At 42.6% G+C, this 17,039-nt stretch overlaps 1 protein-coding gene across 4 annotated transcripts in view; it reads left to right on the top strand.

Annotated features, from left to right (window-relative positions):
• Positions 1–16,437, top strand: part of LOC109507787 (dystrophin-like) — a 37,500-nt gene extending 21,063 nt beyond the window's left edge. Inside the window, exons 13-23 of one of the 4 annotated variants that reach the window (XM_019857443.1) lie at positions 2,754–2,815; positions 3,507–3,581; positions 5,104–5,305; positions 5,383–5,468; positions 6,220–6,377; positions 6,985–7,151; positions 9,755–9,866; positions 10,853–10,989; positions 13,274–13,312; positions 14,031–14,096; positions 16,243–16,437. In XM_019857443.1, coding sequence (XP_019713002.1) covers positions 2,754–2,815; positions 3,507–3,581; positions 5,104–5,305; positions 5,383–5,468; positions 6,220–6,377; positions 6,985–7,151; positions 9,755–9,866; positions 10,853–10,989; positions 13,274–13,312; positions 14,031–14,096; positions 16,243–16,312 — 1,174 coding nt within the window. In that variant the 3' untranslated portion in view covers positions 16,313–16,437. Of the gene's footprint in view, positions 1–2,753; positions 2,816–3,506; positions 3,582–5,103; positions 5,306–5,382; positions 5,469–6,219; positions 6,378–6,984; positions 7,152–9,754; positions 9,867–10,852; positions 10,994–13,273; positions 13,313–14,030; positions 14,097–16,242 lie in introns of those variants that run through there. The other 3 variants (XM_019857442.1, XM_019857444.1, XM_019857445.1) reach the window with 3 other exon arrangements.
• The last annotated feature ends 602 nt before the right edge of the window (positions 16,438–17,039 follow it).

Raw genomic sequence — 17,039 nt, forward strand, 5'->3', positions numbered from 1 at the left:
TACACACATTGGCCAATTCGTATTAATAGCTGCGAGTCTCCGCCCTGCAACATGGGACATTGGCAAAGAAAGAGGACACACAGATGGATTTTTGAAAACCTTATTTACCTTCAACACCGGTCGGTGCTTTTTTTTCCGTCAAACAATGCCAATTGTAGCTAGTTAAACAGAATTGTCCTAGAACGTTTCTCAGTCTCCCGTTGTCACAGATCTTCACCCTGCAGCAGTACAGCCTTTGGAAACCAGTTTGTTACATATTGGGGAGACGCAGGGGACACATGGACTTATTATATACTCTATAGAAGTCCGTGAAGTGATGTCATTCCGTGGCCTGGACTTTCTGTCTTATTGTCGATTGGCAGCGATGGTGGGAGTCAGTCTCCACGCTGCAGAGATGGCTGTATTTATGGCACTTGTTCCCTTAGGCTCATTTAATTCAATTCAGGATTCTTTTTTTTTTTTTTTTTGTCTCTCAGTTGCTCCTTAAACAACCACAATGCATTTAAAGTTCCGTATTTCTCTCTTCAGGCAGCCTGACGCACGCGCAACTGCCTGATATGAATATTCAGTATGAGGATGGACTCATTTCATTGGTCCACTGTGCCCTGTTTGGTAATTTCATTGGTCAGACGTGACAAGACTACGGGTAAATTGATTGGCGTTTTGAAGCTCGTCCGTAAAACAAAATCATAAATTTACAAAAATGAGCGCCGCAGTCTTTAAAGAGTGAGGGTGGAGTAGTGGCTTGTGGTCCGAAAATTACAATACATGGGGAAAAAAGTAGGTTCCCGAATGGACATTAAATCAGAATTGAGCACTTGGACCTTTGCGTCAATCCAGCCTTAAAGTGTGAAGCAAACCTAATATCCATTCAAATCCTAAATAAGAAGTCCTGAGCTTCATAACGAGAAGCTTTCGGGTTTCTCTCAACTCATAATTGACGTCCATGAGTGAAGATGCCTTTGATTGAATCTTTTCACTCAGAGTCTGCTACCTCTTGACATTCTTGTAATTGTTCTTCCTGTCACATATAAAATGTAGAGCATCTTAGTGTGCGTGTACATTTTCTTTGAGGTTATGTCCACATGTATGGGGCCATTTTTGACAGCAACATTTCCCCCACAGTGGACTCTTGGTTTGACTGTGAGTGTAAATGGTTGTTTGTCTGTGTGCCCCTGTCTTGTTTTTTGATGAACACTTAGGCCTGTTACGCTCTTGTTTTTTTTTTTTTTAATATTAGTCATGGTAGTACTTAAAGTGCTCAGTATTTTTAATTTTTAGGTAGCACTTGGTGTAAAAAGATTGAGAGCCTCTGTAGTCTAAAAAAAAAAAAAAGCAGGGGGGGGGGGGGCAAGCTCTGGAACCCGGGAGAGCAAAGACATCCGTCAACAAAAATCATTTCTCACCTCAACTGGATGAGGACGTTGAAACCTCTTCTGCAGTTTTAAAATGTAGCGCCGACATGTTGGGCTTGTCCTTAGACTGGAACACTCTTCTTTGAAATAGTGTCGACATTAAATTTTGTTGGTTTGTTTGTTTTTGTCTTCCTCGGGAAGAACCTGAGTGAGACATCTGCTCGGGTGTGGCTGAACTGCAGGCAGCCATATTGCAACAGTGTTAGTCAGGTGTCCATGTAATGCGTCATAATTACACGTTGGGTGTTTCACGCGAATCATGCATGTGCATCATACCAATAATGAGCCGAGTGCCTGAGCTATTTTTGCGCAGGTTGTGATTTTCAAGTACCCCGGGAGCCCTCTCCTCTTTGGTTGGAGTGCAGGCGGCATGCTGCAAAAGCAGGCATGCGTATGGATTATTATTTTGAAGTGCTCTCCTGACAAAGGTTAACCGCAGCCACGCTTGTGTGCGACCGACTTCGACGTGGGCACTTTTAAAAGCTCAGCTGGAGATGTGATGAAGGGGAGGCAAAGGAAATCGAGGCATCATCATTTTATTTATTTATTTATTTTTTTATATTGCGAAAGCAAAACTGTGGTAAATGAAGTTTTGTTACGTTGTCCCCTTCCAATTATGAGAATTCTCAACTCACGAATCCTAAGCAGTGTGCTGTTGCACAGTAGTATGCTGCGAGAGATAATTAGGTGAGCTGTGGGTGATTATCCAATTTCACTTAAATGGTCGAAAAAACTGCGATTGGCTTGCAACCAGTTCAGGGTATCTCCCACCTACTGCCCGAAGACAGCTGGGATAGGCTCCAGCACCCCCCCCACGACCCTTGTGAGCATAAAGCAGATCGGGAAATGGATGGATGGGTGGATGGTTGAAGAAATATTTATTTCCTGCAAACATGTATTTATTTGTTCCATTCGCTATGCCGGTGAAATACGGTGACAGGAAGGGCAATTACAAGGTCTTCCACTAGAGGGACACAAAGAAAATTGAAGCGAGATCATTATTTCAGGATTTTTACTTTTTGTGACCTTTTTGTTGTGCCATTGTTGAGAAAAATATATTTAGTTTTTGTATGAGGACAACAGGGTAGACTTTGTTCTTTTCTTCCTGTCTGGAATGGTATATTATCACTTTGCTCAAAGACGAATCAAGATGTCTGGTATGCTCCAGATGACTTATTTTGCAACCTTTCACCCCGACCTTTTGACATTATTAAACAGAGCTGTGTGATGGATTTTTAACAGCTTTAAGCGAGTAAGGCTGCTTTAAACCAGCAAATTCTCCTCAGACTGTAATGAAGAATCTTTTTTTTTCTGTTGTGTTTCCCAATTTTCACACAGCCACCAGACCCAGACAACATGCTGGGACCATCCCAAGATGGCGGAGCTCTATCAATCGCTCTGTAAGATGCCTTTTCCTTTCTCATTTAGGGGTCTTTAGTACGAATGTTTTTTTAATTGGGGGAAAAATGTTTTGTTGTTTCAATCTTTTATTTTAATGAGAATTGCACTTTGTATGCTGAAAATACAAACATTTGTCATCTGGGGACATTTTTTAAAATAACGGTATCTTCGTGGAAATGCTGAAATCTTTGAAAAAGGCTTGTGCAAGTCGGCGTGTTGTTGCTGAACTGATCATTCTCATCAAATATTCAAAAATAAGTCTTATCATCCAGTATGCTCAAATGTAGCGTGCAACTTTTTCGTTATGTGGTGTCTCAGCCTGAACACTAGAGGGCACTGTGTGAAACAAAAACATACAATAGATAAGGGACGAAGAAGAACAGAGTCTGGGGAGGAATCTGGATGCTTTGTTTGTCTCTGTGTATTAACTACAAAACAAACTGGGCAAAAACTAAGCACAGATGTCGCGGGCGGAGTTTTTATCATTTTGAACATCGTAATTTGCAGTCGGCTAACAGAGTGTTGTGGTATTGTTATCAAAGTCTTATCAAAATCACAAAGAAAAATATCTGAGTTATTTTCATGTAAATGTACCCACAGACTTTTCTTTATAAAAAGATGGCCTGTGTGAGCATTTTTCCCCCCCAAGTGGTGCAACGCTGTCTTTTCTGACTCATGTTTCTTTTTCAGCTGACCTGAACAATGTTCGATTCTCAGCCTACCGAACAGCCATGAAACTCAGACGCCTACAAAAGGCTTTGTGCTGTGAGTGCTCTTTTTTCCGCATATATGTATTTTTTGGGGACTGTTTGTCCTGGTCAAGGTCACGGAAGGTCAGGTGCCAACTCACTTTGGGTGAGTGACAAGGTACACTGTGGACCGATCACCTGTCAATCACAGGACTGATCTGTCTTTTGCAGTGCACCACTAAAGCACGCCAAGGATTTTAGGGGTGGGGGTGAGGGAACAATCATTTTACATGATAAACATTTCAGAAGACAAAATTAGTTGTGAGAGACAATGTCATGTTTTCTCCCCTCTCATCTGTTGGTGGTAAATATCTGTCCTGTACCTGTAAATTTCAACTTGCAGACTGAATGTCTACCTGGTCTTGGGCTTTGTCTTGTTCGTCTCTTTCCGTGCTCTGTCATATCTCCATCGATCATATCTCTCATGTCTTGACCTATTGCACAGTCCTGTCCTGTCTTTTTTGTCACTTGTCCTGTTCTGTCCCCTCATCCTGTCCTCATTCGCTCTATGTTCTGTACTTTGAAGTCACGATGTTGCGCTTTATCTGTATATGTATTATTTTGTTCTTCTGTTATGATGACTTCCAAGGTGGCGCGGCAAGAGTGGCTGCCTTTACAGCAGCTCCTATACTTTTTGTTCGTCGACTTTATTGCTTTCATAACTTAGCTGCTGTAAATTGGGAATTTCTCCATTGTGAGACAAATGAAGGTTTTCTTTTTCTTATCCTTATTCTTAATGCTGGAAGCAAACTCGGTCCCCTCACAACAAGCAACATTTTGTCACAGAGTAAAAATGTCTTCTTTGAAGAGTTCTGTAGCTGTTTTTTGTCACTCCAATTTGATGTTTACTATCTAAGTAAACAAAACAAAGAATCACTAGCTGTAGTATATTTAATTTTAAAGCAACCGCAAAACTGACAGAGGCACGTCTACTAGCATCATGCTAACATGCACACTGTAAAACATCATAGACGTGCTAACGGCTAGCATAGATGATGTTGTGGCGTTACGATAGAAAGTAGTACAATGTAGGGATGGAACGGAATAATGGAATTTCTTTTCATTTCGGTGGGAAAAGATGATTTGAAATGCAATTGTTTTGAGTTGGGGGGGCGTGTTCAACATTGAATGAATTATATATACTGGACTGTTCTGTTGAGCCAAATCTGTTTGTCTTGTCTTTTCTTATCCTCACCTAACCTGTTTATTTTATTTATTTATTTTGTCGCCATGTCCTGTCCAGTCTGATCCGCCTTTACTTCCCGATACCTTTTAATTTTCCCTGGACCATTGTTGAGACTTGTTCATTTTGTTAATGGAAGAAAAATGTCAGCGTCCAAAGTTGAAATGAAATTCCCCAAAAGATGACAACCTAAATTCAAACGACAAACATAATTTGCGGTGGGAGTCATCATTGTTAGCGGCTTGTAGGATTGAATCCCCTTTGAGATGTTATTTGGAGCGCGCTACCTCATCGCTGTTCCTTTTGCCGGGTTGAAGGACGCCGGCGTTCTCACCGCCTTCTCTTTTCGTGCCAGTGGACCTGCTGAACATGCCAATGGCATGCGAAGTGTTCGACCAGCATGGCCTGAAGCAGAATGAGCAGCTGCTGGACATCTCCCAGCTGGTGGCCTGTCTGACCAGCCTGTATCAGCGGCTGGAGCAGAGTCATGCACACCTGGTCAGTGTGCCTCTGTGCGTCGACATGTGTCTCAACTGGCTACTCAACGTCTACGACACGTAGGTGCACATGGAGTTCCTCGCTTCTTTGAAGCCGTGCCAGACTTTTCAGTTTTCCCGCTTTTGTTCTTCAACAGAGGTCGCAGTGGAAAGATCCGCACGTTGTCCTTCAAAACTGGAATCGTCTCGCTCTGCAAGGCCCACCTGGAAGATAAATACAGATGTGAGTCATATTCACCTTCGAGGATCAACACGAGAAATTATTGGCTCGGAATTGCTTAGAAAGCTTGCAAATACTAAGTAATGCCAAAAAAAAAACAAAATTCTGAATGCAAATCTTTTCAGCTTTCTTCTCAATTGCCGTCACTTAAATGTGTGCAGTGTCGGTCAAAAAGATGTTGCACATCGTAAAATGCTTCCAAGGCAGACAGAATGCAATAAGTTGGTTTAAAAAAAAAATAGATATGGTGGAAACTCAACTACAGTAAACCTCATCATTGGGGGACTTTTTCCTCATTCTTTTGATGCTGAAACGGCAAGCCAATGTCATCTTCGAGCAAGCAGCACAACACGTGTCATCTGTGTTAGCACACGAGCAAAACGTCTGGGATGAAAAACTAGCTGGCGTTGGTTTGGGCTTGTACACCATCAAAGCATGTTATCGTAGTTTTGCCGATATTGAGAATTTGACAAAAAAAAAAAAAAAGCTAAATATCACTGAAAAAATAAACAGTTCTCTTAGGTATAGGCCATGGATGTGCAAGATCTTGCTTCTTCAAATCTGTTGCATCGTCATTGTTAAGGCTGTCAAAAAACCCCAAAAAAACAAGGCTTTTAGTACAGAGACAGAGTGTTTGTACTTTTTCTTTTTTTTAATTCCCACCATGGGGGAAAGGCTGCTCTAGACGCAAAATATTTGTTTGATGAAGCCCTAAAATATAGCACGAGTACTGAATTGGTCCCCCCTTTGACAGTCTTGTTCAGGCAGGTTGCGAGTGCCACCGGTTTCTGTGACCAGCGTCGCCTCGGTCTTCTCCTCCACGACTCCATTCAGATCCCACGGCAACTTGGCGAGGTGGCCTCCTTTGGCGGCTCCAACATTGAGCCCTCTGTGCGAAGCTGCTTCCAGTTTGTAAGTGCCACCCATTTGCTGAGAGTTGCTACCGTTGGTTGCCTGTCTGCAGTATTTGGGCCACAGAAAGCAAATGCAGTGCACTCGTTCTCACCGACCCACCTGTTTTATTTATATACATACAGACAAACACACATTTCCTCTCAATGTCGATATCTTTTAATATTATTTTTATATTTAATTATAATTAATTATATATAATTTTTTTTTTTTTTTTTGGTGCCGTCTCCTCTAATGTCATTCAGTATCCTCCAAATTCATTTCATATTATTCTTATCATCTAAATTCTTCTGACAGGACTCATTTTAATTAACCCTTATATGAGTTAACTTGCTTTTGTGTTTGTTTTCACATTCATATTCGTTTGTTTTCAGTCATATAAACTCTCTCTGTTGTGCATTTTTCATAAACTCTCTCTGTCGTGCATTTTTCAATCACAATATAAATCTCCTCAAGGTGATTTTCTGCCTCGCCGTCCTCCAGACTTCAAGAAATATCGCAGGTTCCTGTTTCCTGCCAAAGCCACGTCATCAGCGTGTCATCATCATCATCATCATCATCAGATGATAGCGTAGACTCTAAAATTCCTCCTTTGACCCCCGTCCAGGCTAACAATAAGCCAGAACTGGAGGCTGCCATGTTCCTGGACTGGATGCGTTTGGAACCTCAGTCCATGGTCTGGCTGCCCGTGCTGCACCGCGTGGCTGCCGCCGAGACCGCCAAACACCAGGCCAAGTGCAACATCTGCAAGGAGTGTCCCATCATCGGCTTCAGGTCGGCACAAAGTGTCTCGCGAACACGCGTGCGAGCGGACGTGGTGGCAAATTTTGGGGTGGCTCATCACTTTTGCTTCAAAAAGGGCAGTAAAGCATGAAATTACCGGTCATTTAGTTTTCACTGAAGCCTAAATTGAAACAAAATGAGACTAATGCTCTTGTCTCTGTGTATGCTTGAGTACCGGGCGTGAAGCTGTAATAGCACCCGGTGGTCTCATCGCTACACTCTTCATCATGTGCCAGCTGCCCTGTTTTTTAAGTGATGAAATGTATTCCTTTCATACCTCATTAATCTTTATTTCGGCAACAGTCAGAGAAATGGTTGGAGAGAAAATGTCACCGGTCTCCCTGTTTTGTTTCCTTGTTCGATATCATTTTAACTTTATTCCTTACACCAGTGGTCCCCAACCCCCGGGTTGCGGACTTGGTACCGGGCCGGACAGAAAGAATAAATAACTTGCATTACTTCCGTTTTGTTTATTTCGGAATCTGAAAGATGTTTTATTTTGAAAATTTACCGGATACTCTGTTACATGCGTCTACATTACAGTATGTCACTCTTAATGCAGGCACGTTTCTCGATCACGTGATTGGTTACCGCTAAAATGAAACCCAGGAGCTGGCAAAATGAGTAAAAAAAAAAAAAAAAAAAAAAAACCCAAACGTCTTTGGAAAGTTTTTTTGGGAAGGGGGAAAAGCCCAGCCAGGAGGCAGAAGCGGACGACTTCCAAGAAAAAGAATTTAAACGACAGTATCAGGAGTCCGACTTAAAATACGGATTTATCTCAATGGGAAATTCCCACACACCAAACCCACTCTGCATAATATGCAGTGATGGTGAGTCGTATTTTCCCTGCACTTTGTATTTGCAGTGTATCTTATTTTGATGGCACGTTTTAACGTTAACATAGCGACCAGAGGGAGGTTGCGGCCAGACAGGACCTTCCTCCTGTCATGATTCGTGTTTATTATGTTTAGAAAATACCATGCAGGTCATATCATATTATTTTGTTGAATTTATCCGTCCCTGAAAATATTGTCTGACATCAAACCGGTCCGTGGGGCAAAAAAGGTTGAGTACCGCTGCCTAACACCACCTACGCAGTGGACACCAGTGACGTCGGTAACGCATCACAAGCCAACACATTAGTCCAAACTGGACATTTTCCACTCATGACCAATCCAAAGTGTGACTGTTTCCAAGAAAATTAATCAGACTTCAGTGACTATGAAAATATCACAAATGGTTATTGCCCAGCCATGGTGACCTCTCGGATGTATTGTGCATGCAACCAAGCTAAGAGTTTATGAATCCTAAAATACAGGAGGACACTTGATTCCTACCACCATTTTACTTCCCAAAAGCACTCAATAATTAAGTGTGCATGACAGAACACGTAAGAAAGGGAAACTCTGGGATTTGCAGCTTGAATAGAGTTGAGGCATCGTAGCAGTCTTTCACTTCACATTCCCGTCACCGACGCATCGTGACACGTTTTCAGCGTTTGTGTCAGCTAAAAACAACAGCGCACACTGTGCTGTCAACAGAGTCTTCAGCAGCTCAAAAACACGACACCCCCCACACCCCCGCAGAATGCATTCAAGCTTCAGAGAACGTCCCAAAAGATTTTATTTTTTTGAATAGAAGTAGTTCTAAAAATCCAAAAGGTCATCTTTATTTTTAATAACAAAAAAATGTTATTCGTAAATGTCAGTTAAAAATGCACTTCCAGTCAAGTGGCGAAACTGGTGTCGTTTTTATGTAAGGCAGGTTTCACAGTATTTGCTGTAACTATTGAAGTAACTTCAGTAATTTAACTTAGTTACTTTTAAAATCAAGTCATCAATAAAGTAACTAAGTTACCTTTTCAAGGTAACTGCAGCAGCACTGGGGAACACACGTGCTAAAGGTAGCATGTCTGCATGCAAAGGCGAATTTAGCGCAGACATCTCTACTCTGTCACGTTGTGATCGTACAAAGTTGTCTCAGAATTAAAAGGATCAGACAATGATGATTTTCACAACAACAAGAAACATGAAGGGCACTTTTAATTCTTATTGGGCATTGACATTTGTTAGCCTGGCACTATCGTTAGACCAGCTATTGGCTAATCAATGTACAAGGTTTAGATTTGGAGCCTGGCCATCGATTAACAAGTCGATGTAACTTGACCCTCTCCATTTGTACCATCTTAAGTCAATATATAACAAAGTCCTTTACTGTTGCGACTGTCAGTTACTTTTAAAAGACATTTGAATGTTTGTAAGTCAAGTGAGCAAGCAACATTGTTTGTGCGGCCATTAGAATAACTGCAAAGCCATTTTTTATTCTTTGATCCAATGAAGTTGTGTGGCTGCTCTCCATCTTTCCTGAATACATTTTCATCCATTTTAACGATGAGCTTAAAGGCCAGGGAATAAATTGCTCTGGATTTTTGCTGGAAAATCTTGTAACTACTGCAGGGCCGTACGTTTGCTTATCGTCACCGGTTGAGTGTGTCTGTCTTGGTTGCTTATTGTGTCCCACCCCCCACCCCCTACACATTTTAAAATTTAATTAATTTATTTTTTGCCCTCCCCTTTGGTTCTCTCCCAATGCAGATACCGCAGTCTGAAACATTTCAACTATGACATCTGCCAAAGCTGCTTCTTCTCCGGTCGCGTCGCCAAGGGACACAAGATGCAATACCCGATGGTGGAGTACTGCACCCCGGTATGAGCGCATCTATATTCACCCTATGCAATTAAAACGTCACGCATACTGGGTGCCTGACTCTCTGAAAAATACGCCGCGCCGCTCGCTGTTCTGAAAATCCTCCTCCTACTCATGTGTGCAATTAGAAAGGCTCGGCTTTACTGATAGCACGATGCTTTTCCTTGAGGCAACAGGATATTTTCTTCCACAGGCAAGCCTTGGAAACTGAAGTCTCCCTATAATTGTTGTTAATAGCCCAATTGAAAGCAACAACCTCATTAGGACGAAGCAGTTTTCCCCAAATCTCTTCATTGCACCTTTTAAAGTTGTTTTTATTGAATGCATACTCAGAACCAAGTGTAGAAATGTAACGTAAGTCACTGAGCGCCCTTTTAGCCAGACCCCCAAAAATAGCAAAACTAAAATGGTGGAAAACAGTTTCATGCTGTATGTCCCAAAATGAGTTCGTATGGAAGCTCACGGCGTCTTTAGATTAAAGAAATAAATGGAGGAGAATAATGCTGGTTAATACTCTTGATTACAGTGTCAACTAAATCTGGATGACATTGCGGCAATGTGGTGGGGCGCTTCGTAAGTGCCCCGATCTTCTAACGAAGGCTCGGACGGATGAGTCATTATTTTTCCATCCATGATTGGGGATTTAATCCCCTTGCAGGAAAAAAAAAAAAAAATCAATATTTCAAAAATGATAAGCATCCTAAGAAAATGACTGGCTCATCCTTAGCCAGCCAGTCATTTATTTTGTTTGAGTATCTGGGAAATGAAAATGCCAATGCAATGACACACCACGTTGTTAATCATTGTTGAAAAAGCTCCTCTTCTTTTTTTTTGCATCCTAAGAAAATGACTGGCTCATCCTTAGCCAGCCAGTCATTTATTTTGTTTGAGTATCTGGGAAATGAAAATGCCAATGCAATGACACACCACGTTGTTAATCATTGTTGAAAAAGCTCCTCTTCTTTTTTTTTTTTCTTCCCCTCCAGACGACATCCGGCGAGGACGTTAGGGATTTTGCCAAGGTGCTGAAGAACAAATTCAGAACAAAGCGCTACTTTACCAAACACCCCCGTATGGGCTACCTACCTGTCCAGACCATCCTGGAAGGCGACAACATGGAAACGTGAGTCTCTTGTTTTGAAAGAACAGAGAAGAGCGGGGAGTAGCCGTTTTTCACTGAGGGATAAGAGTGTGTGCCAATGTCGTATTTTACGGCTCGCGATGTGCTATAGAATCTGTTAAGCCTTTTTGTGTTGAAAAATCCAAGTTCACAAGAAAATGCCGGCGTCCGTCTCAAGCTTTATTCCTTGAAAGAGTTCAAAGCCCGAAATAATCTTGCGAGAAAATTAGATTTCTCTCAGGCAATACACCCCTCCTTTAAACTCTTTAAGGTGGCGATGAGCACGCCGAATATAAGCCAGTGTGGGCTTCTCCTTTCTGTGGTCACACTGACGGGTCTTTTAGCAAAAGAATCATATTGCAATGTTGTCACTGCTCACATTTTAGGTCTTCTTATAGAATAGTGTCACATGTACCTGTACATCACCCGCGTGTTTTCCCGCATTCATCAAACAGGTCGTCGGGGACCCATATGGATAATGCTAATGGCTAATCACTTCCCCGTTGACTGTATTTGTATTGCATTCTGGGTAAGGGACTACTTGTCGTCAAAGACCTGTTCATACTGGTGGTCCATCCTGGAGTGACTTATCAAAAATGCCCTAAACAGAGCAATAGAGATCTGTTTGAAGTTGGAGGGGGTGGGGGGGTGAACACTTTTCAGATGTCTATATTAGGAGGCTAGCGAAAGTCAAGCCTCTCCTTTCTCAAGAGCAATTTGAAACCGTCATTCATGCCTTCGTCACGTCCCGGCTGGATTACTGTAATGTACTTCCAGTAACTTTGGAGTCAGCCAGTCCTCCATGAAGTGTCTCCAGCTGGGCCAGAATGCTGCTGCTCACCTCTTGACTGGTACTCTTAAGAGGATCACATAACTTGTACTCTAGCCTCCCTTCACTGGCTCCCCAAACATTTTTGAGTTCTTTTTAAGATGTAGTACTTGTTTTTGAAACTTGAAATGGCCTCGCTGCGCTCCGATGCCCCGCTCCGATGCCTCAGGTCTGCGGACCCGACACCATTAGTGGTGCGGAGGCTCTGAGGGGCTGGAGCCTTTTCCGTTGCCCGGCCCTCTCTTTGGAATGACCTCCCGCTGAACGTTCGGCAAGCCTCCTCGCTGCCAATTTTTAAAACTCATCTTAAAAGTCATTTTTATTGTTTGGCTTTTGACTCCGAATGAGACTTGTTGTGCTTTCTACTGTCTTCATTCTTAATGGTTTCTTGCTGTGTGAATTCTTTTTGCTCCATGCACAGCACTTTGTACACAGCGGTGGTTGTTTTAAAGTGCTCTAGAAATACACTTGAGTTGAGTTAGGTGTGCTCAGGGCAGGCTACAGGATAGCTCGATATTATACAGAAGAAAAAGACACCATACAAGTTCCACCTTTTCATCCCACAAAATATTCTCAACCTTTTGTAATTTCGTCTCTTTTTTTTTTTGGAGCAGCCTGATACCTGCCAACATTTTGATGAAGTGTGGCTGTCAAGTAATTCAGTCGTGATGGAACCCAGATGGTGACGCACACAGTGTCATTAACGTTGCATTGTCGTTTACGTTTTATAAAGATGACCGTAATCAAACCTGCAGCGGTACTAAAAGCGGTTTTCGATGAGGGGGCGTCCGTTCGCAATGACGGTGTCATTCCTTTGATGTTGACATGACTTGAATTTGTATGGAAGAGAGCCCGGAGCCTCTATCATGAACCTACTCTCATGGAATATTAAACTCATAATTCCCGTAAATATGTGCATGAAAAGCACGTCTAGGTCATGAATATAAAAAAAGTAAAGATCTCACTTTTACGTGTGGCTTGTACGGTGGGGATAGTCTCCTTTTGTATTGTATATTAATTCTCGCAATGGCAAAAATATCACATCTCTGTCCGTTGAAATATGGTTTCAACGCAGCCAATTGGTTTGTCAGTCTGCTCCCATCATGCCTTGCTGCATGACTTGAATTTGTATGGAAGAGAGCCCGGAGCCTCTATCATGAACCTACTCTCATGGAATATTAAACTCATAATTCCCGTAAATATGTGCATGAAAAGCACGTCTAGGTCATGAATATAAAAAAAGTAAAGATCGTGTGGCTTGTACGTTGGGGATAGTCTCCTTTTGTATTGTATATTAATTCTCGCAATGGCAAAAATATCACATCTCTGTCCGTTGAAATATGGTTTCAACGCAGCCAATTGGTTTGTCAGTCTGCTCCCATCATGCCTTGCTGGAGATGGTCTTCCACCACCAGCTGTCATCTCACGTTTTTGATTTTTTTTTTTTCTGTGTTGCAGCCCTATTACACTGATCAACTTCTGGCCCGTGGACCATGCGTAAGTACCTTTTCTGGGTCTGAATCTGCCACTATTGTGAATCAGCTAGATCAGTGTTTCCCGGGCATCCTGAGCTGAGGCACAACATCATTTATAGAACTTTAAAAATTGAAACAAAAAGTAAACCTACATGTTTAAAGCCGCAGTCTGTAGTCTTGAAGCTGCTCGCAAGCTTTGAACAAAGCGCAAAGAAACGCCCCCAGCTCACGAAAATGTGTGCACGGCGCTACGCTAAGGCAGCTACGCTAAGGCAGCTACGCTAAGGCAGCTACGCTAAGGCAGCTACATTGCTAGCATAACTCATTCATGACGGAGTACAGTATTGTCAAAAATGAAGTGTTACCGGTTCGACATTGTGTTTTTGGAGGAGAATGTACAATCAGTTAAAACGGAAGAGAGGCAATCAATTTACCTGATTACGTTAGCGCCGGTGATTGCAGCCAACAAACTCTAATCACCTCACACTGTACCAAGGAAGTAACTTCTCCATATGAATTTGTTGTCATAAAAGGTCGTTTCGAGTGAGATCTGAATTTTTCAAGGACAAAAAAAAAAAGGCTGCATCCTGGTTCAAGTCCTCGGAGGAGGCTGACTCTTATTTTCCGGCGCATCGTGCCGAGGCTGCTCTTCTGTGAGCTCCCGCAGCGGATGGATTCATGAGTCTCCCGGTTGCATTTCACAATGCCCCTGTCTTCTCTGTTTTTAATTTTTCCGGCAGGCCCGGCACATCCCCTCAGCTCTCGCATGACGACACACACACTCGGATCGAGCACTACGCCAACCGGTAACACACACACACACACACACACAAACACATACGCAGTCAGAAATCTGCTGGTGCGGCCAGCCTTGTGAGTCTTGCACAAGCACAAAATGGCTCCTCCAGAGAGCTCTCCGAGACCCAGAAACGTGTTGATTGATGTGGTTTGGAAGCATCATCATTTTGGAGAAATAATAAAGTGTTGCACACTTGTTCCTGCAAGGGGGATGCGCCTCCTTCCCCTCCCCCATCCCACCTATGTAGCCCACATGGGATGAGCTGCCCTGATTCTTCTGTGACGCAGTGCTTGTCCAAGTCGCAGTCCGCATCGTTTGACTTTGTGAATCTAAAAGTTGTGTCGAGGCATCTTTGAACGAGTTTTTCGGAGTTTAATTCATTCGTGGTCCCATTTGGCTGAGGGTCCTATCGGGCCACCGTGAGTCAGGATTTAACCTGACGCGCGCGCGCGCGCACACACACACACACACACACACACACACACACACACACACACACAAAAAGCGCTCAGCACGGCAAAAAGGTCAGTGGTGACTGATCAGATTAAGTGGATACAATTTGAAATATTGAATATGAAAAAAAAGCAAAAACATGTCGATTTCATCGTATTTACAACATTTGTACCGGCCCGGTCTTAAAAGAACTTCAGGTGACCTGATACGCTCATGTCGCGGACCCAGGCCACCGTAAATGTAGACCTCCGTCAGTTCCTCTTCTCTGTACTTGATTGCCATTTAAGAGTGACACCATCTTAGACCAACCGCGATCGATTCGTAACCAATGAGTCACGGCTCGAAAAGCTGTCATCGTGCCGCCATGATCGATTCATTCCAAGATGGAGACTCGGGCCGTGGTGGTAAAAGCTGCTCGCCTCACGCTGGGTGTCAGCGTGGGCTCTTTCAGCCTTGGTCAATACGCCAACTCGGACAAATCCATTTATATTGTTGTCAAGTTCGTAGCCTTCTAAAGAGAGATCGGCAAGGCCCTGAGGAACATCCACTTTCGGGTCAAACAGCGGGCCGTTCGGCAAAGTCGCTGATCAGTGCGGACCGCCCGCTATTTGCCGGGTCGCGGCCACATGCCGCGTGTTAGATCTTCAACAAAGGTCTCTTGAGAAGCAGTTCTTGGTCGCCACGGCTCGGACTCGCTATCTTCATACGCAAGCGAAACCATGCCAACTGTCACCGACGCAAATATCTTTTCATGCCGGCTTCACCGGATGCGATGCATGCACGGAAGACGGCGGCTAGAAATGGTCAAAACACGACAATGTGCAACCGCCGCAAACGTTTTGATCACATCTTCCGCAAGTTAATGAGAGCGCGTAAGAGTTCTCAACTCAACTCAACTGTATTTATAGAGCACTTTCAAACAGCCATCGCTGCATACAAAGTGCTGTACATGGAGCAAATTAACATATACAACAAACAGTAAAGCAAATCGGTAATAAAAACAGTAGAGTTGGATCAAAACATTGACCTTTACATAACGTATTTTCCACACTAAAAGGCGCACCGGATTATTAGGCGCACCTTCAATGAATGGCCTATTTTGTAATTTTTTTCATACACTGGGCGCGCCGCGTTATAAGATGCAATCTACAATGCCTCCACTAGATGGAGCTACGCTCAAGGAAACACCAACAGAACAATCAGATGTCAGTAAAACGTATTTCATAATTCTGTTGATCACCCCAATTCAAAAGAAATGTTGGATATTCACTGGTTACAGTTCCTTACATTTTTAGTCATTATTACTTTTGTCCGGTGCAAGTTATTTCTGTGGCCCACTGTGGGTTTTTATTTCATGAACTGAGGGGTACTGACAATACTGTCCATGTGTAATTGATCGTAGTTTGTATTCGATTATACTGAGGTGAGAGTCAAAAAATGGAAATAGCTTTCAAGTATGATGACAATTGAATCACTTTCTAGTTTTAGCTCCATATGTAACTCTAAATAGTAGAGGGATCTGTTACGTCTTAAGAAAGCAATTCCCGAATCCATCTGGGCTTTTTATTCTTTCCAACACGTTCCTTTTTGGCGTACGTTGCCGTTTTATTTTGTTTTCAGTACATCGTGGTTGTCAAGGGACACATGAAAATACAACTTAAAGGTCATGTTTGCAACTGACTGCTTTGTTTCTTCCACAGGTTAGCAGAAATGGAGAACCGTAATGGCTCTTATCTGAATGACAGTATCTCACCCAATGAGAGCATGTGAGAAACACTTTCTGTTTGCTTCGTTCTTTATTTTTGTCATCGCCCGCGGATCGGCTGGCTGCGCTTCCTCCTTTGCCCCGTCAGTTGGTTTTGGAACGATGGCCGTTCCTGCTTTGGCATCGTTTTGCATGGTCCTCTCAATGCATGGGCATATTACAGTTTTGGAACGATGGCCGTTCCTGCTTTGGCATCATTTTGCATGGTCCTCTCAATGCATGGGCATATTACAATTGATTTTCTTTGATGTCACTGATATTGTTTGTATGATGTGCATTCTAAAGTATGAGCCAAAATTAATTCACATGACATCTGTCATTGCGATTTGCTTTCTCGGCATTTGTTTGACTTCAGACATTTTTCTGTGAATTTTTTTAAGTGTGAAATGTTTCAAACACCTGACACCTGACCTCAAGCTCATTACTCTTCTCCATTTCCCTTTTAATGACCTATTAACAAACGATTCATCGTTGAGTTCAATTTGAACTTTGTCCCATCCCCACTAGTGAAAAATGGGAATATGTGATTAAAAAAAATAATAATAATTTTTTTTTCTATATATTTTTTTTTGTACAGAAAGTTGGAAAGATTTTTTTCTTCCCCCTCCCCCTCAGGGTATCTGAAAATGTGGCTCAGTTACCATTGCTCTGAAGCCTGTATGTGTTGACAAAGTGCTCTGCAATCCTCCAAATAGATGAGGGGTCCTTTTTTTTTTTTTTTTTTTTTTTTGT

Source organism: Hippocampus comes, unplaced genomic scaffold, assembly GCF_001891065.2.
Source record: "Hippocampus comes isolate QL1 unplaced genomic scaffold, H_comes_QL1_v1.1 scaffold256, whole genome shotgun sequence".
NCBI lineage: Eukaryota > Metazoa > Chordata > Actinopteri > Syngnathiformes > Syngnathidae > Hippocampus > Hippocampus comes.